Raw genomic sequence first — 19122 nt, 5'->3', positions numbered from 1 at the left:
ACAAACCCAATAGCCAAGCAGACGCCATATGCCGGCAAAAAAGAAGAAGAAGAATCACATGTGAGTACAACTTTTGCAGCACACAACTACAGGAACAAGAAACGGAGTGTGTAATATAAAAGTAAAGCAACGTAACACCACTGACCAAAGAACATATTTGGTCAGTGGTAACACCCACGCGCACCGTTATCAATCCGTTACTGTTATCACTTACGCTGCCTTACACTGCCGGCGCAATTGAAAGTATTACAAACGTGCGCGTGAAATTTTACGCGCGATAACTCTTGCAATTTTGCGCGAGCCCTACTTACTGTAGCTACACGTGAAATGGAACTGACGCCAGGTCGGCGCCACCTGCTGCAATGCACCGTGCCTCCAGCAAGTGGCTCCAAAAAATGCCAAAAATAATTTAAGGAAAATACCAAACTAATATCCTGTGTAGCATTGCCAAACAATAAAGTACGCGCGTCATTTGAAAAAGGACTGTTACAACCTTTAAATCCAGCAACTAATTATTTGAAGGTAAACGATTATATTTATTAAAACATAAACATTAAATATCATTTACTATTTTATTACTAAATAGTAAACCCATTTTAATATATCGAAATCATTTCAATATTGTGGATGAGCATAAAAACAATTCCATTTTATCCATTTCTTTTGGTGCCAGTTTGTCGCCATGCCCATGCAGTGTTGTAAATCGAAGTTATTTAGCGAACAGCTGCTGAGTTATGGCTCTGTTATGTTTCCATAAATATATCAATATTGAATTTCTCACAAATACTGTGTCAGAGAGTACAAAATATTTATTACTTAATATTTAGTTTATGGCTATTTATCGACATTAATTTGTATTATTTGAGTCAATCAATTACTACGCGCTGTTAGCAGAAGCAAATGCTAACATTTTAGGGTGCCCACATCTGCCAAGCAAAGCAATTAGTGTTGGTTAAAACATTGTTTGCTCACTTTAGTAGCATGTTCGCTTGAGATACAACTCCCAAGAAAAACAACAAAATTAGCAAAAACCGCGTGCAATTCGGTTAAATAAATATACACAACAGCTAAGCGCGGCTACGTAGCAATATTTAAACAATATGCAAGCAGCTCGACAGCGTCGCTTGACTGCCTAACTGCGGCTGAAAAAAAGTGCGCGTGTTTGTGTGGCCCTGTGAAACAGTGAAGAAAAAAAGTCGCCGCTGCCCCAGCGAGGGTAACTGGGCGCATATACAGAAAACTGTTCCCCAAAATAAATTGGCGCCATTGTAATGCACCATGAGCCAAACAACAACCTCAACAGCAACCAAAAGCGACATGTCCAAATCAAATGAAGCGTTTGATGAGGAGCTATTTGAGACGCGGCTCGAAGCGCTCAAGGACACACAGGAGTGCATACAGCAAATGTCCAGCTGGTGCCTGCAGCACCGCATCAATCACAAGAAGATCATCCAGTGCTGGTTGAACGTATTCAAACGAGGTGCGTACGAAGACCTCATCCACTTATATTATTATTGTTAGCTAAGATCAACCTTTTGCCACAGTTCGAGTCGATCATCGTTTGGTTCTGTTCTATCTGGCCAACGATGTCATCCAGTACAGCAAGCGCAAGCGCTACGAATTTGTGGAGTGTTGGGCGACGGCGCTCCAAAGGGCCACCACTATGGTGCGGTAAGTAGAAAAAGTAGTCGACTAACAGATACTCTATGAAAATATTGAACTTACTTTTAAAATTGGTTGATTAATTTCGCAATTCTTTAATTTAAAAACATTTTACTTTAAAATATATGTATTGCATTTTTCAATAGAGTTACCATAATATTTGTTTTATTGCATTTAAAATACTCTTGTCACTCCTTGAAATTTTAATTTTAATTTCGTATCGACCTAAATATACCCTGTATAAGTTTTAATATGCTAATCGTTATCTTAGAATTATTTTAATGAATTAATAATTTTAGTAATCAAATTTTATTCCTTTTTGCATAGCGATGAACGTGTTAAAAGCAAAATCTTGCGCATCTTTAAAATCTGGGAACAGCGCGAAATCTACAACGAAGAATTCCTGAGCGATCTGAGCGGCCTTCTCAATATAGCGCCGCCAAAGAAAGCCCCAGCCAGCGCAGATCCAAGCAATGAGTACCAGAATGCAACGCTCATTGCGCAAGTGCGTGAATGTGTTGAGCTGGCCGAGACGACGGACAAGAGCATGAAGAAGCTACCGAAGCCACCGACTTTCGAAATCGATGCCATCAAACAACAGTTGAAAGACAAAAGCCACTCGGGCGACATCGAAAAGGAGGTGGAACGCTGTGTGGCCTTCATCAATGCGTACAACAAGAATCTCCAAAACGAGATCAAGAGTCGCAAAGCGGTGCTGGAGTCGATCGAGGCAGCCAAAAAGTTCTACGAGCATCAGGGCCGAGAGGTTAAAGTTGTGGCAAGCGTAAGTTAATACAATAAGTTGATAGATAATAAACAATTTAGTTAATAATTATATTTATATTCATTTCAGGCTTATAAAAGTTTTGGCACACGCATTAAGATAGTCAAGCGCAAGCTGGACGAGGTTATACCAACGCTATCCAGTCCGATACCCTCACCGGATATCAATGCACCCTCACCGGAACGAGATGCAGATCTCCAGCTGCCGGATGAGAACAATTCACCGCTGGGCGTGGTAAGCAATAAAACACAACAAATATAAATGTGCTTTATATTGTGTTTGTATTTTAGAAATGTAGAGTAAATGAGTACAGTGATCGCTCGCGAATAGCAACACTTCCCTTAAAGTAAAGATTTTCATTTACAAGCTTTGGGTTTAAATATAAATATGTAGATTTGAAAATATTGAATTTTCAGTATATATAAAAGTAGCTAAAACACACATTTTACAATTATTTAACAATATCACATTTTCCAAGCGATCACTATACAATATTTTTTAATAATCAATAGATTATATTTTTGATGTAGTTTTAATGTACTTTATGTATCGAATAAAATTGGACACTTTATCCAAGTTTTATTGAATGATTTTCTTTATCGATTCGCATGCTAATCTTTTTATTTTCACCACTAATATTCAGAATAAGGCGATATTGGGAAACCTCCTATATAGTTCTTCTGGTTTTTATGTTCCTCAGAACTTGTTCAGCGGCAGCGGTCTCAATGGTTTTGCCAGCTATCTGGATGGCGGCCAGCTGCCGTTCGATATCAACGACTTTAAGCGAGAGTCGAGCGGCAAGGATCGTGGCAGCGCCATTGAGGTGATTGGTTCGCGTTCGGATGACGAGAGCTATACGCCCGGCTCCAATTATTATAAGCCCGAACCGTTGAACAGGAGCTACAGCAATAACAATGCCAACGGCAACGGCGGCAGCGTCATACCGGGCCTGGGTGGCAGTGGCAACGGCGGAGGCAGTGGCGGCTCCAGCGATGAATATAATCCCAGTCAGGGGGTGTCTGGCTATGGTGGTGTGTTGCCACCACCAGCGCCGCCCATATTCGGTGGCCCGGCACAAGAATATGCGCCGCCACCGCCGCCGCATCTTGGCTACGGTCCGTCGGATAGTCAGTATACGCCCGCGCCTTTGAGTAGCAATCCAATGGCACCGCCACCGCCCATGCCGCCGGCCATAACAGCGGCGGGCAGCGTGGACGACTTCAACAGCACCTGGGACATGAGCATGACCTGGACGCCGCACGACACCAGCCTGAACAGCAGCGGTGCCAGCTCCAGCTATACAGCGCCAACGCAATCGACGCCGCACTCGCCGCCCCACTTCGAGCGCAAAGGCAGCAGCAGCGCGCCCATTGAGTACAGTGAACATCATAATGTGTCAGCGCTGGGCGCACAGGATGTGGATCATCGAACGATTCAGCTGCCGCCGGCATTCAATTTTCGCGCCAAGTCAGCGCTGAGCGATGAGCAAACGCGGCAATTAGTGGACATTGATCATAGGAATTTAATATCGCTGACTGGTTCGCCAGGCGGTGCCGATAAGGTGTGTTTAGGCAGTACAGTAAAGCCTGTCAAAATTGCAGGTTGTTTTTAAATGTGTTTCAAAGCAATCACTTGTTATAGATTGCATCTCTCAATGCCATTTGCTTCAACTTCTGTATAATCGCTTTGAAGAATGTAATTAATATTTATGCCTTTGCAGGACTTTGGCGTTGGCGATGTCGATTACCGCACAGCGCCCAAAAACGAGGAGGCCGGCAGTGCTATACGCAGTCTGGGTAACAATTCGCCCATGATGGCGCCGCCTGGAAGCTATGTGAAGAAGACTAGCTCGCCGCAGAAATCCAATGCGAGTAAGATCAAAGTTTTAAATCTACATACGACGGCATCAAATTAATTTCCATATCTACTTACAGGTTCCTCTTCGGAATCAGATCGGGTGGATGGTTCGGCACGCTATGATCCCGCAGATATGGTTGTTGATATGGACATGTCCGATGAGGATCTGGAGGAGTCGCAGCTAGGTATTGGCAAGAACCGTCATTAAAAATAAAATTTCTTAGCTTTAGTGGCAAATTTGACATATAACAATTTCCATACAGAGCTCAATGCCAATGCGGAGCAGCTGCATCTAGACAATGCCGATGGAGAACTGGATGCTAATGGCGCCTTAACTACCCGTCCTGTGCTGCTAGAAACGCCGCAGGACTTTCAATGGGATGCTAACAACAGTTTTCTAACGGCACCGGGCGCCGGCAACATGCAGGACATGCAACAGCAGGCCGATGCACAGCAACAAATGCAACAGCCGCCGCCGTTGCCACCACAGCAACAGCCATGGAATCAAATGCAACCGCCAATGCCCTGGAACGGCAATGAGGGCAACAATGGAGCGGGTGGTGTGCCGCCACCACCGAGGCCACCGTTTGCAAGTGGTCCATTTCCGTTTCAGCCATTTGGCAATAGTCCAGATAATATGAATCGCGGACGTGGCCGTGGTCGCGGCTGGTCGGGACCGTATAGACCCAATTATCAACGTATGCCCGGCCCCTTTGATGGCGGACAGGGGCCAGGACCGCGTCCGTTCTTTCAACGTGGCGGTGGACCCATGCGCAACAATGGCGGACGTGGGCGCATGCGTGGTAAACCTTGGATGTAATTACGTATTATAGCTTCAATACAGTATACATATACATACACACACCCACGAATTGCCACACACACACACACGCGTATGGAAGTGTATAGTTTATTTTAGTTATTAGTTGACTTTATCTCATTTGGATTTAGCCTTACGACGCATATACAGCCCCCATACACACACACACTCACACGCGCGCTTAGTTTTAATTATCTTGCTTCAAAGCTGTGGATCGTTGGCTATTTAATAAACTATATAGAAGCCCATTTGGACGCAACAGTATGGACACCCAGCTAAATGCGAGCTATGTTTAAGCATAACGTTTTACAATTTCCTGATATAAATACAATATAATCTATATATTATATGCATATATACGACAGTGTTGCACCTGGTCTCCCTTCACGATTTTGTCTTGATTCTAATATATGATTATATATATATATTCTATATATATGGTTAAAATCACGGCATGCATACCTAGTTGGGGTTATACTAAGAGAGGCGCATCTGAGAATTTATAAAACCAATTTTTAGAATGAATAGAACAGATTTTAAGAGTTTAATAAACTGCATCCACGATCTTTACGATGTGAATTTTTGGGTTTGTCTGGGTCTTACCTCAATGAACTCCTATTGCTTTTTTGGCAGAATATTTTGTTTTCTTTCAAACCCCCCAAGTCCTGTGCCAAATTTCTGTTTATTTCCTATGTGGCCTATAAGTTTTGAATTAAAAGTCAACGATACAAATCTCGATTTCAATTGTTCTCACCACACACAGACAAACACATAGAAAAACTTACTTCAAGACTTGTTTAGAAACATATTACAAAAATTTCCTTTAAGTTTACAGTTGCCTTAGTTTATAAATATTACATATAATTTTAATATATATATATGTAACCTAACTTTAGTTAACTTGAAACATTGCTTTTAGATTTCAGCCCTAGACGTAAGCAAAAGTATGATGTAAATAATATAAATATAATTATTAAATTAACCACTAAATGTATCTAAATGAACTTCGGTTACGCCAAAGTTTTACGCTCGTCACTGAATGTCTACATACAATATTTAAATAATAACCCTCTGTTCGGATAAAAAAAAACAACAACAACAAAATCTCGTTTAAAGAATTTCAAATTAAATAAAAATTAAATTCTTTTAAACATTTACTCGAAAGTAAAGGGGCGCATCTGGTATATAGATATGAGCAATTCCTTTAATTTTTTCACTGATCCATTGGACATAACTATGTGGAATGACTGAACTCCCATGTGGGCGTGACAACAAAATTGACATTTTCCAAACAAACTGCAAGACTGATCCGAGTTTCTTTATAGTAAAAATATTTCCCAATTTGGAGTTCTAGAAAAACATTCTACAGTGGCATTGCCGAACATATAAGGGTAACTTCTAATCTCAAATCCAATTCTCGAACAAAAGAACTCTCATAATCTCTTAAGTACAAACTCTGCCATAAGCAAACCAAATATCATATCATCGTCGTATGCCAAAACCAAAAAAATAAAAATAAAAAACTTGTGAAGAAATTAAATAGAAAATAAAAGTTATAGTCAGTTGATCAGCAAGTCATATGTGTATCAAAATTACCTTAACTAATACTAGTTATTAAATAGATAATATATATAAATTTTATGCTTAGTGTAGTTAAGTATAATAATGTACATTTAGCTGTTTAAATACAAACCTTAAATGTGATATTTAAAATTGCAAAACCTTTTTTCATTTCATGTGCACGCATTGCAGTGTTCAAATCAAATTTCGCGTCCTGTGTCCTATGCGGCACAGGATCTAAGGCAGCATTTAGTGTTGTTTACCTGTTGACGTTGACGGCACTTAATCACATCCAGTTAGGTGAGCTGGTTTGCTCTTACTGTTTCTTCTTTTTGTTCGACATCGGAAGTCGGAACTCATCAATCGTCTGTCGGCGAGCTCTTGTTTTGACTCTGCTTATATTTTGGGGGCGTTACGCCCGCTGCTCAGCATATTGCGTTCTCAAGGACCTTTTTCTTTGGGTTTAGGCAGGGTTACCGCGATAGCTGGAAATTGGAAATTAATGAGCCAAATCGTTGGGTTAAAATTTGTATATAGTATATGTGGAAACGGAAAATATTTGCTGCTCTAATAACAGAAAGTAGGAAATAATTTTTTTTATTATTAATAATTATATTTTGAATATAAAAGTGTTATTTTATAAAGATTTGATTTGAGTAGATCTTGTAATTTTTAATAAAGTATTTGACTACAACTTCAAATTGTTTTCCAAAAACTACTAACTATATATAATATATAATTCAATTTATACAATAAACATTCTAATCAAGGAAAATAAATTATTGAAGATAATAATAATAAAATAATATTAGGAACAATATAAATTGTATTTACCATATATGAACATAATAAATGTTTAGTAATATTACGATCATCTATTGCGGTGCTGATTTCATAGCATTTCAGCTAAATAAAATATTTATTATTTTAATTTATTTCTTGTATTTAAACGATATTTATGAAATTAGAATTATAATTATAAGAATTTTTTTTAGCTTCGACTGGGAACTTTTTCATAAAATCGAATTGTTACAAAATTGCATTTAAAAGAAAATTTTAAAAAAATCAAGCAACAAAATATTGCAATGGGGCGTGACTGTAAAGATATGGCTCTACTCCACGCCCCTAATTCCTGTTTATATATATAATATATATGTTTTATGACAATACAGACGACTCAATTATAGATATTAGGCATATGTTGGATCTACAATCTACATATGTATGTATATGTGTATTTTTTGTCTTGCTCTGTACCTATGTTTATTGTATTTCAATTTACAAACCTCCCAACTTCTTAAATAAAAATCAAACAAAATGAGTAAATGATTCAAATTTTGAGCCAATATACTCTTTGTGAACGAGTACAAATAAGTATAAACTCAGTTTAGTATTCATTTTCGACTACATCATAATTATATTTAATAAACGCTCTTAAAATCCTAACTTATATACAAAAGTCTATCAGCTAAATTTATGAACTAACAGCCTTTAAAAGTTGACACTAGGTTCAAGTGTTGCAGCAACACGTCCCGGTTGCATTGATGCCCCCTCACCAGCCCCCGCCCGCTCAGTAGTCTCGGGCGAGCAGCGTGAGCAGATCCCCAATGTACGCCTGCGCCATTTGCAATGTCTCGTACTTGGAGAGTCGTCGATCGTGGCCCAGAGACGGCACCACATCTCTCAGCTTGTCGAAGGCATCATTGAGGCTGTTCATGCGGCGACGTTCGCGTGCATTGGCCGCCAGCCGACGCTTGCGCAGGACATCTTTGCCGCAGCTCTCGTGCTCCTCCGGCTCCTCCTCGCAGGAGGCACTCGGATAGGCATAATGATAGTCGTAGGGTCTGCTGCGCGCTGTCTTTTGCCAATATTTGGCTGCCTTTGTTTGGTATTTGTTGGCGCCTGCAGACAGTTGCTGTTGCATCTGATGTTGTTGTTGTTGTTGCTGCTGCAGCTGCTTGTGCTGCTGTTGGGTTTGAGCGCTGAGCATTTGCTCCAGCTCCAGCACGGCTGGCGTATCGTAGTACAGATCCAGAGAGCAGCTATTGTTGCCATCGGATAAGCTGTCCGCACTGCCGCTAAAGTCTCTGTCCTCTTGTTGATTCATCAGCTGCTCCAGCTGCTGCTGCAGGTTGTCCTGGCCGAGCATGGTCTCCGAGGAGTCGGCCTCCAGGCTCTCGGCGCTGTAGTAGAAGTGCTCGATGAGCTCGTTGTTCGTCAACATGTTGTGCGTGTGTGCTAAGCCAAAGGATAACTGACTGAAGGCCAGGCCCAAACTGAGCCTTAAATAGGCAGCACAAACGGCAGCAGCAGCAACAGTTGATGTTGATTGGCTGCTGCCGGTGCTCTTACCTGATTCGCTGAGCTCAGCTTTGGCTCGGTCTGATCCTGTTTTCTACCTGGCCGGCATTTACCTGAGCGCAGCCCGTGCCCTAAATTGGCTTGCGGTCAAAACGTTTAATTGCCATGGCAAAGCAGCTCGATTTGACCTGCTATATAGACACATATATACATACACATAAATTTACACATATATACATGCATATATTTAGTGCATCTTCTTTTTTTTTTTATACCCTGAACCCATTTTCAATGGGAAATCAGGGTATAATGGTTTTGTTGAAATGTATGTAACAGGGAGAAGGAGGCGTGGCAGACCCCACAAAGTATATATATTCTTGATCAGGGTGACGAGCTGAGTTGATTTGGCCCTGTCCGTCTGTCTGTCCGTCTGTCCGTCTGTCCGTATGTATGAACGCGTCGATTTCAGAAGATATAAAAGCTAGAGACTTCAAATTTTTTTTAAAATGTCCGTAATTACAGCGCGCATATCAAGTTTATCATTAAAAATCGATAACTCATCTCGATCTTTTTTTATCGATAAAAAACCTTATCGAAACCCAGTTATAAAATTATATCTTCTACACCTTTATTGCTAGAGTCTCCAAATTTTTAATGTATGCTTATATGCAATTTATACAATTTCGGTTTTTGTTAAAATTTACCCCCCACCTCTAAATTCACCCCCTCACCCTCACTTTTGTAAAAAGCGTATTTCAAATACTAGAGACTTGTGCTTTGGCAATTACATGCATATTCATGTTATAATCATAATCTAAAAGTTTCATAAAGATCGTACGTCCATAAAAAAAGTTATTAAACAATTAAGTTCTCATAGTAAGCGCACACTGCAGCCCATGCGTGTTTATGCGTGGTTGCTTGTATGTGTATGTGTGTGTGTGTATGCGTTTGTGTCTGTATGCGTGTGTGTGTGTATGTGTGTCTGTATGCGAGTGTGTGTATGTATACCTGTGTGTGCGTACGTGCGTGTGTGTGTGTGTGCGTGTTTTTTGTGTAAGCTGAAAGTCGCGAAAAAGTATTGAAATATCTATTGCTCCAAGGGTTCAGGGGATCTCGTAGTCGAGCAGTCTCGACTAGAGCTTTCTTACTTGTTTCAATTTTAATTCGATATGTCAAACAATTGTTGCCAAGGTCACTTAGGGATCACACAAAGCCTTAAAGCCAGCCTTTTGTTATATATCGCATATCTTCACATATTATATGAAGCCAATTCATTTATTATTATTATTACAATTTTTTTTTTTTTGCATCTTTCTTACTCTCAGCATTCTTATTGTGCTTTTGGCCAGTAGCCAGTCGCCAATTTAGTTTGCATGTTTGTGGTCTAGCGATCCTCAATCCAGTAAATGTTTTGCTGCACCAAACAAAAGAATTTCTCTCAAGTGCGGTTTTCCTTTGTTGCAACTTTCGATTTCAGCCATTATTGGGTCAACTAAACTGAAATTATCTCGAGCGATTTCTTTGAAAACAGTTGCAGCTCACCGTACGTAAATATAACTGTTTTTTTTTTCACACGATCATGAAGCGCCCAAATTTACATTTATTTGCGATAAAATATTTCTCTTGAGATGGAAATCTGTTTGAGATATGTCTAAAAACTCTTTTATACTGTAGCTAGATCAGTGATTCATAAAAAAAAAAGGTTTTTGCTTCTCAAGAAAAAGTTGCTCGTGGTATATATTAAATTAAATTATATCATGTTATAATATTTTTTTGGTTTATAAAAAAAAGCATGCTAGTAGCATGAAAAACTTAGTCCATATCTAAAAAAGCTGGATTATTTCAGATGTTCTTTCTTTTTCTTCCACTCTTCCCAACTACCTGAGCAAAGATCTATCGCCAATTTACATAGCTGAAAATTGTATGAAACATTTTTCATTTCTGTTATTAGTTTATCAGACTTAGGATCTAGAAATAAACGTTAAATTGCGTAAGGCCCGAATTTACCTTCTGTATTTTTAGTCTATGCTACGCCGTAGGTAAACAGCTGTCAGCAATATTATTGTATATGGCTATATGCAATAAGAAGCAAAACAAGAAATAAACAAATATTTATTTATTTATTTATTTATTTATTTATTTTTTTAGATAAATCGACTTTAATGGGGTGTATAAGTATCATATGGATTTATAGTAAACGAATTGAACAAAATCCGCTGATGGATATTAGCTTTCTTGTGTTCTACTAACCGGAATCATTTAAGACTGTCATATTATATAGCTCATATAATAATAAAAGGAAACTCAATCTAACAAACATATTCTTATTTACTTATATGAAGAATTTCAAAAAATACTTTATTTAACTTTATTTGTACAAATAAAATACACTTGGCTTCCTTGCACTGAGATATATGGCTATTATATATAATATTAAAATAAAAGAGATCATGTTATATGATTCCATCATAGAGTTGTTGTACTGTACTCTAAAGGCGACTTCTCTGTCTTGAATGAAATCGCCAAGGCATAACATGCAATCTCTTGGCACCCCATGGCTAGCTGTTGCTAGTAACAAAAACTTATCAGTCGCCCACTTAACACTTCTGCTGCCTCGGCTGACGAATGGAACCGTGTTTGTCCGCCTTTTTACCGCTACCATTAAATGCTTATTAAGATATAGGTATATATATCCTTGAGGCTCGTGTCTGTTAACAAAAAAAAAAAAAAACAAAAAATACAAAAAGGAAAGCAAAGGAAAAGGACACAGATTACCCAACGGCAGTCGCAATGGAGTCATAAATGTCACGGCGCTATTTATGTGATGACAATTTATGATACTCATCAATAGGGACTGCCGCTCGGTCAGAAGGCGCAGCGAAGCTACCTGCCGAAAGGATCCTGCCAGCCGAGAAAAAAGGGTATTTAGTTGATTTTCAGCTCGCTTACTGTTTGTTTTCCTCATCATGCTCAAGTGTCAATAAATTCTCATATAAACGTTGCAATTACCTCGACACATTTGGGTTATCAGAGACGCGTCTAACGGATATGCTGATATAGAGACAGAGGCTGGGCCAGAGGTAGCGGCAGCGGCTTGTCGTGTGTCTTAAGTTATGTTTGTGTTCCTAGAAATAGACTCAACACCAAAAATTAAAAAACTATTCAAATTGTCGAGATATTTCGAAAACTCGAAGCTAATCCCATGAGCGACAAGCTGTCTGGCCGGCAGGCAAAGCGAATTTTCGCAGAAACCAAAACCAAAATATTAGATATGTATGTGCACCGAATATTAGTCATAATTCTGGAATATTACATGGTAATTTGCTGGCACAGACAATAACGGCAGAACAATGGAAAAACTATGGCTACAATTGCATTGTTTGGCCAAACAAAAGGGGACGCTGGACAAGTGCACAAGCACTTGCGACTTTCCCAGGCACAAAAGAGAATCTTCATCTTGGTCTTAGCAACAATCTCACGCAATAGTTGAACAATGGTTTAGCAACTAATCGCATTTTCGCAATTTAGCGCCAACAGCTAAACCGCTCGACGAAAACGATTAATCCTGGACGCAGAAGAAAAGCAGATTATCATCAGTTGTCCTATTGTTGAGTGGAAATCGACTTGACTTGAATTGACCTTCGGGCCGCAGCACCGCCTACGCGTCTATTGTTTGCTATTTTGACAAGGACATGCAACTGGCCCAACGGCTGGGCAGGTAAACGATGCGTCGTACATGCTAATTGGAAATTCCAGTCAAGGCGTTGCCCATCTTTAGCTGATCTCCGATTCTCCGATTCAGGCTATGGCCCATGATTGGGTCCGAGCCGTTGGCTTTGGCGTTTTCAGGTCGTTTCGCCAGAAATTGTGCAGCATAATGTCGAGAGTTTTGCGGTCGCGTGGCACATCGATCAGCGGCTCATCATCATCGGGCAGCAGAAGCCAGAAGCCAGCCGAGCGTCAAGATCAAACGTCACGATCCATTCCGTGCCCTTTTGTCGGCGCATCTTTGTGTGAAATATCGGGACAACTCTTGCGGCTCTTGTGCATCATTTGTACATTTTAGCCATGGCCGGCGCTCAGACGCTTGTCTGTGTTTAGAATTGTTTTGGCCGTTTTCCATAGAAATGCAGCCAAGTGTTTGAATTGATTTCTCCCTACATTTAATTAACCTTTCGTTGCGGCTACCTTGAAAGTGGGCGGGAGTCCAAGTCTGATAGCCATGGAAAGTAGTTCACTTAGACGATCATGTGGATCATGGATGACTCGAGAGTATCATACAATTCCGAAATTGCAATGGACAGCATGATATGCAATTCTGGACTCACTCTGAATCGCAGATATATCTTGATCATCACTTGGGTTTCATTCATTCATATATAAAGTGAACTGTCACTGTTTAGCAAGTCGAAGTTCACATACTCTTTATATTTTCTTGATATTTAAATGTCTCAAAATACATTTTTTTTTTTAATAAAAAAAGGGGAAATATTTTTATTATTCCAAATTTAGATTATATAAAAATATTTTTTTTTTCGTTATATTATTAAATAATTTTATTTAAAGAATAAAATAGAAAGAGTCTAAGCTAAAAATGTTCTTGAAAAAACAAAAATAATTTTTCTATTTTTTTTTTAATTAAAAAGTTTCCTTTGTTTAAGTCTAGGAATAAAGAGAAACAAAACTCGAAAATCTTGGAAAAACTTTAAGAAAGGTACTCTATCAAAATCTGTAAGCTTTAGCTAAAAGTTCATAAATATTACTTCCATATAAAGCAATCCCACATAGCTCCCATAAGCGCAACATTAACTCAAATACTTTAGCATTTACATTAAGATATATGTAGGTATGTTTATTATTTTATTGGAAAGAATTGAATACATTTCTCGTAAAATTATAAATAAAATATTTATATAGACGGGTTGGTTACTCACAGGCATAACCACAACTAACTGACGAAACAGAAAAATATATATATGTGTGTGTATAATTTAAAATATGCCTAGCTTGAAGAGTTCGTAACAGTTAGATGTAAATTGTGCGCTGTGAGTTGCCATAAATATGTAGAAAACTAATTACTAAAACAAATGAATAATTATATATAAATTTTTGCTTTGTGAAATTAGGTTTTTTTTTTTTTTTTTTTTTTTTTTTATAATACTTTTTGCTATAATAGAGAGCGGGTTCTCGAATCACAAAATCTTTAATATCGAACTGAGCAAAGAACGTATATATGTATATCTATGTAGTTCCTATGGTTTTCCGTTTGTCTGTTTATCTATAAGTGGTCCGCACATATGTGTGAAATATTATTGTATATTCGTATAAAAGTAGGTGTTAATTTGAGAATTTACTGATATGATAATTAGTACAAAGTGTTTCGATGATATTACAGTGTTTCTCTTTATGTTATTTAAAATAAGTTAAAATAAAACATGATTACGTTATGCCCTTATATGGTCTATAGCTTTCAGCCTACGGACAACACAAATACTCATACATTAAACAATAGCACACAGCCCCAGAGGCTTACGAATTTGAGAAAGAGAGCGAACGTATTACGAAATTGGTTTAATCCAGTTTTAATGTGCGGTCTATTATAATGTGTTTGTGCCGCGTATGCAATGCATTTGATATCACTGTGCGTCTGCAATCTCCAGCACGAGCGAATCGGAGAAAGAGAGTTGTTATGGGTGTGTGTGCGGCTATAGCTTAGAGCGTAGTCGAGGTCACAGTACTGACGCCATGCACCAGAATAGTCGGCGGCAGCTCGGCTGTTAGCTCGGTGAGTAGCTCAATGTAGCTGGCACTGCGATCACTAAAGTCCGTCAATGAGGGCTTTGGCGGTGCAGCCAAGTAAATGAATGATAGAGCCGTCTGATCGGAACGATCGCGTATTATTTGATTCACACGCTGCATATACAATAGCGAATGATTGAATTTGTCCTCGGCAATTTCATCGCCATCGTCCAGCAATGCTTCGTCCGCTTGCGCCGTAAATTGCCGGAGAATGCGTGCATGTCGCGTGAAGTCCGAGTTCCGGCTCCATTCCTGTATCTCAATAATTTCCGCATTTATACGAAGCTCCTTCAACGTTTGCTCCAGCTTCAGCTTGGAGAATATATCCATTTGGGGTGCTTGCGTATCAAAGGTGCTGCAAATCAACTCTCTTAATACTTAACTCTTTCTTTTAGCCTAGCATTGTATTTACCCCACAGTGCTCTCCTCGTTCGTTTCGCACAAAAAGATGCGCACTCGCAGATGCTTCCACTTGGCCAACATGATGACCGCCAATTGCATCATGAACAGTGAGACCATGTCAAAGGGATCGCCCGATGTGGGATTGAATACATTAATGGGCCACACATCTATATACTTCACATGTTTGCTTCTGTAAAATTCAAAATGTTTATTAAAGACTCGAAATAATTTGTTATTCATTTCATTTCGAACGCACATAGTTATGAAATTCTTGTCTAGGCGCTGAAAGTTGCGGCACAAGCACAGATTCTTCTTCATGCGCAGGGTATCGCAAAGGATTTGCACATATTCCTGCACCTCAAACTGTTTCGGTTCACCATCACGTCGTATGGGAAAACTGAGTGCATCGCCCTCATTAAAGCCATCCGTTTTATAGGGGGAGGTGCCACTAAAATTTAAAGGTAATTATTAATAAGAATCTAAATAGATGTGGAGTGCCTTGAAATATATGTTGAATATATTTTCCTATTTAAAACTACTTACTTTTGAAAGAAATCCTTTGGTGCCTCATTGTCGTAGAAGCCCAAAATAATGGTATTTGGTTTCATGGCGCCAATGCCGGACAGGCGTATTAAATGCTGAACTCCTTCGCGTATGCTGCGACTGATGGTCACCTCGGTGAAGGCCTTGACACGCATGTGATCCAGGAAGGACCACCACTGCTGATTCTCGACGGCATCTTCGACGCCATTGCAGTCGCCAATCTTGACGTGGCCAATGATGTAGAGGCCGCTCTTCTTCAGATCATTGACAAAGTCCACAAGTGGACAGCAGGAGCGCGGCGAGGAGACCAAGAGTAGAATTTGTGGACGCCAAAATTTGACGTGATCTTTGCGTGGATCCAGCATTAGCAGATATTTGCGAACCTACAAAACAGGAGCTCAAGTAAAAGATAAATATAATTTGCATGCGTAGCTCACCTGGTGGAACATCAAGGCCTGAGAAATGGAGCCCCACTGCGCCGCCTGCGTGGCTGGGGAGAAGAGATGCAGTGCAATGACCAGGATCAAACACAATATGATGCAGGATGAGGCATAAATTGGATTAATGACGAACATCATGATCAGTGTGCCCAGCAAACCGACGAGACAAGTGTGCCAGGTGAAGTATTTGAAAAGTGGCCGGAAATTGGGTGCACCGGTTAGCTCAATGCCCAAACAGGCCAGATTTGTGGCCAGATACGAGAGCATAAAAAGCACGGAATTAATCTGGGCAATAATGTTGAAGGAGCCAATCAGTAGGATGCACTCGACCAGCACCCAACTGATGACCACAGCGCAGATGGGGTTGCCCTTCCAGGTGCCACGGAGCACAAAGTTCAGCAGCGAGCCAAAAACCTGATCCTTGCTGAGCGCCTCCAAAATACGGCTGGAACCAATCAAATTGCTCAGCCCTGTCGAAAAGGTGGCCGTCAGAATGCCAATGGCTGTGAATGGGGGCCACAGGTTGACGGGCATCAGGAACAGATAGTTGTTCTGCATGGTCACATACGGCGTGGTGCAGCTCATTAGGAACGAGAGTATGATATACGAGACGAATGTGAAGCAGACGGCAGACAGTGTGCCCCATGGTATACTCTTCGAGGGATTCTTTAGCTCCCCGGACATGTTTGCACCAGCCATAATGCCCGTAACGCCCGAGAAGAGCACACCAAACGTTGTTGAGAAGTCCACATTCTTGTAGTTCGACGTGTAATCCGTGCCGTAATGCGAGCCCAAATTTTCTCTCAAGGTTTTGCCACTAAGACCCGTATACGGTAAGAATTTCGTAGCATTCATAAGCGTATTCACTACCGGCACAGGAATCTGTCGAATAGAGTTAAATGATACATATGTATATATTGGTATGCATGTATTTTAATGTGTGTATACTAAGCAGAGATAGCAGCAGCTTATAGTATTTAATTGATAATAAACATGATACCCTTTAATTTGAGAATGTGCGGGCATTTTAGTTTGTTATCAGCTGCATTCAAATGATTCATATAACGCGTCATTTTTATGTCCAGCACATTTTTTCGATCTGCTAGCACATGTACAGTGGACACTCAGTAATATGGAAATTGATATTATACTGATAACCATCAGTAATATGGAAAATGATATTAAAATAATAGTAATGAATACAGCTAATTAACCGAACTGATTCATTCTACAGTTTATGAAGCCTTTTGCTTTACCAATAAATTTATATATATTAAATGATATAATAAAATACTAATAAATAAATACGTACAAATAAATTAGAGACTAGCGAGTCTTTGCTGTACCCAAAGCCTAATGGGACTTACTCGAGCAAAATAACAAAAGTGACCGATGCCTAAATTAATGCAAGCTAGTGTTATCTTTGCACAACACCCATTATCGCAAGTTGATGAAATTAGTAAATAATATCTATGTATGTCACATATCAAATAGTTTTTTTTTTTTTTTTTTTCAGCACCTTCTGCATAACAATGCGTTGAGCTGTGCTCCGTGCTGGGATTTTTTGTTGTTTCGGAAAGAAACACTGATAGCGAATAAAGAGATTGATAATTCTAATGAAGCTTTGCATGATTTTCTGTATGATTGAGTGCAAGCCCCCGCTTACCGTATCGTTGGTGGCACCCACGGTCAGAAAGCTGATATATGTGGCGAAGAGGCAAATAGTCACAGTGCCCAAAATAAGCACCGACGTTTTGGCAAAGAGAGCGGCGCCCACCAGGCAGACCAGCAGCATACTTGTATTGATGCCGCTGCTAACCAGGAAGCGCCACCATTTGCCATCGGGCAGATGGGCTCCACCTTCGTTGACGAAACGGCCGCCGGGTCCGAAATTATCGATGATGCCCTCTGTGCAACCGGATATGGCCATGGCGCAGCCCACCACATTCGCAAAGAAGAACAGGGTGCCTATAGAGCCGCCAAACTCGAGGCCCAGAGTGCGACTAATCATGACTAAAATGTGTGAGAAAATTCAGTTATAAAATTCAAATGATTCCTTTTGCCCCATACGGTTACTCACAGTAGACGCCGCCGCCCTCAACAGCGCCATTCGTGGAGATGGCGCAAACCGAGGCGACCGTAAATAGTAGAATTGCGTATGCGATGAGGAACTGCAGCAGCGTGACGTATAAGCCCGCATTGCCCACAATGTAACCTGCAAGTGAAACAAATATTAGAATAAGAAAGCGAGAGAGGGAGAGAGAGAGAGCTGGGGTCATCAATTATGACGTCACACTCACCCACACGTATGAAGACCAGAGCACTGAACATGGACAACGCCACAGGACTAAATACGCCCGCAAATGTACCTAGTGTACGTCCGCTGCGTTCCGGATCTTGCATGCCAAACTCTACATAGCCATCGCTCGATTGGGGCGTCATGGGACGAGCACTCTCCGTGCCACCTCCGTTGCCACCACCAGCACCAAAGAGAGAGCCAAAGCTGCGAAACATGTTCGAGGCGCTGCCATTGCGTGGCGCTGCAATCGGCGCAGTTTCCTGATCTCTGCTATTTCGCATAACAACTGCCAAATGCCAGCTGTTAAGCTGGAAATTAAGAGAAACGCACGGACACACACAAACACAAAGCGTTGGCGTTGTACGCCCACAATTGGCGCAAATCAAGTAAATGACTTGATGTGCAGTATTCGGGCCGTTTCACAGCCTTTAATTCTTTTGTTTCTGTTTTTTTTTTTTTTTCTTAATTTTTTGTAGGTTTTTGGTTGACTGCTCCACTTGTAGCTGGCGGCGCGTTATTTGTTTGTCTGTTGGCACAGAGAAAACACGCAAAACTGAGTCCCCCAAATGCCCCGCAAGGGCCGAGGCTCCAATAACACAGCTGGCCGACGCCATTAATAGTGAGACAGTATTTAAATACTCAAATTGAGTATTTT

General features: G+C 40.3%; 3 protein-coding genes across 5 annotated transcripts; 1 reads left to right on the top strand and 2 right to left on the bottom strand.

Annotated features, from left to right (window-relative positions):
* The first annotated feature begins 945 nt into the window (after nucleotides 1–945).
* Nucleotides 946–6836, top strand: LOC6576099 (histone-lysine N-methyltransferase SETD1B). Of its 2 annotated transcripts, none has more exons than XM_015164970.3 (8): nucleotides 946–1480; nucleotides 1545–1671; nucleotides 1990–2446; nucleotides 2516–2680; nucleotides 3090–4007; nucleotides 4167–4317; nucleotides 4381–4488; nucleotides 4567–6836. In XM_015164970.3, the coding sequence occupies exons 1-8, from the start codon at nucleotides 1279–1281 to the stop codon at nucleotides 5121–5123; spliced, it is 2685 nt and encodes an 894-aa protein (XP_015020456.2). In that variant the 5' UTR covers nucleotides 946–1278; the 3' UTR covers nucleotides 5124–6836. The 2 variants fall into 2 exon arrangements, with proteins under 2 accessions (XP_015020456.2, XP_002002102.2); XM_002002066.4 differs by having other exon boundaries at nucleotides 947–1480; nucleotides 3147–4007.
* A 1240-nt stretch (nucleotides 6837–8076) lies between these two features.
* LOC6576098 (basic helix-loop-helix transcription factor amos) lies at nucleotides 8077–9212 on the bottom strand. Of its 2 annotated transcripts, XM_044008767.1 has the most exons (2): nucleotides 9036–9212; nucleotides 8077–8866 (listed from the first exon to the last, which is right to left on the bottom strand). In XM_044008767.1, exon 2 carries the CDS (start codon nucleotides 8830–8832, stop codon nucleotides 8254–8256), a length of 579 nt encoding a protein of 192 aa, XP_043864702.1. In that variant the 5' UTR covers nucleotides 8833–8866; nucleotides 9036–9212; the 3' UTR covers nucleotides 8077–8253. The 2 variants fall into 2 exon arrangements, with proteins under 2 accessions (XP_043864702.1, XP_032584956.1); XM_032729065.2 differs by lacking the exon at nucleotides 9036–9212 and having other exon boundaries at nucleotides 8077–8976.
* A 4597-nt stretch (nucleotides 9213–13809) lies between these two features.
* Nucleotides 13810–19057, bottom strand: LOC6576097 (solute carrier family 12 member 9). The gene is made up of 8 exons (XM_002002064.4): nucleotides 18469–19057; nucleotides 18249–18383; nucleotides 17835–18181; nucleotides 16166–17050; nucleotides 15729–16111; nucleotides 15442–15633; nucleotides 15196–15375; nucleotides 13810–15138 (listed from the first exon to the last, which is right to left on the bottom strand). Exons 1-8 carry the CDS (start codon nucleotides 18746–18748, stop codon nucleotides 14697–14699), a joined length of 2844 nt encoding a protein of 947 aa, XP_002002100.1. The 5' UTR covers nucleotides 18749–19057; the 3' UTR covers nucleotides 13810–14696.
* Nucleotides 19058–19122: the final 65 nt, after the last annotated feature.

Source organism: Drosophila mojavensis, unplaced genomic scaffold (assembly GCF_018153725.1).
Source record: "Drosophila mojavensis isolate 15081-1352.22 unplaced genomic scaffold, ASM1815372v1 contig_36, whole genome shotgun sequence".
Classification (NCBI taxonomy): domain Eukaryota; kingdom Metazoa; phylum Arthropoda; class Insecta; order Diptera; family Drosophilidae; genus Drosophila; species Drosophila mojavensis.
This window is presented reverse-complemented; position numbering and strand designations above follow the sequence as displayed.

What these genes read in the sequence shown, in the direction of transcription:
- LOC6576099 (XM_015164970.3), top strand. Translation starts at nt 1,279, where the DNA reads ATGAGCCAAACAACAACCTCAACAGCAACCAAAAGCGACATGTCCAAA. An exon ending in CGCCAGGCGGTGCCGATAAG is followed by an intron (nt 4,008 to 4,166) that starts GTGTGTTTAGGC and finishes ATGCCTTTGCAG; the next exon opens with GACTTTGGCGTTGGCGATGT. An exon ending in GCCGCAGAAATCCAATGCGA is followed by an intron (nt 4,318 to 4,380) that starts GTAAGATCAAAG and finishes ATCTACTTACAG; the next exon opens with GTTCCTCTTCGGAATCAGAT.
- LOC6576098 (XM_032729065.2), bottom strand. Translation starts at nt 8,907, where the DNA reads ATGTTGACGAACAACGAGCTCATCGAGCACTTCTACTACAGCGCCGAG.
- LOC6576097 (XM_002002064.4), bottom strand. Translation starts at nt 18,748, where the DNA reads ATGCGAAATAGCAGAGATCAGGAAACTGCGCCGATTGCAGCGCCACGC. An exon ending in TGAGGGCGGCGGCGTCTACT is followed by an intron (nt 18,182 to 18,248) that starts GTGAGTAACCGT and finishes CACACATTTTAG; the next exon opens with TCATGATTAGTCGCACTCTG. An exon ending in TGGGTGCCACCAACGATACG is followed by an intron (nt 17,051 to 17,834) that starts GTAAGCGGGGGC and finishes TCTATTCGACAG; the next exon opens with ATTCCTGTGCCGGTAGTGAA.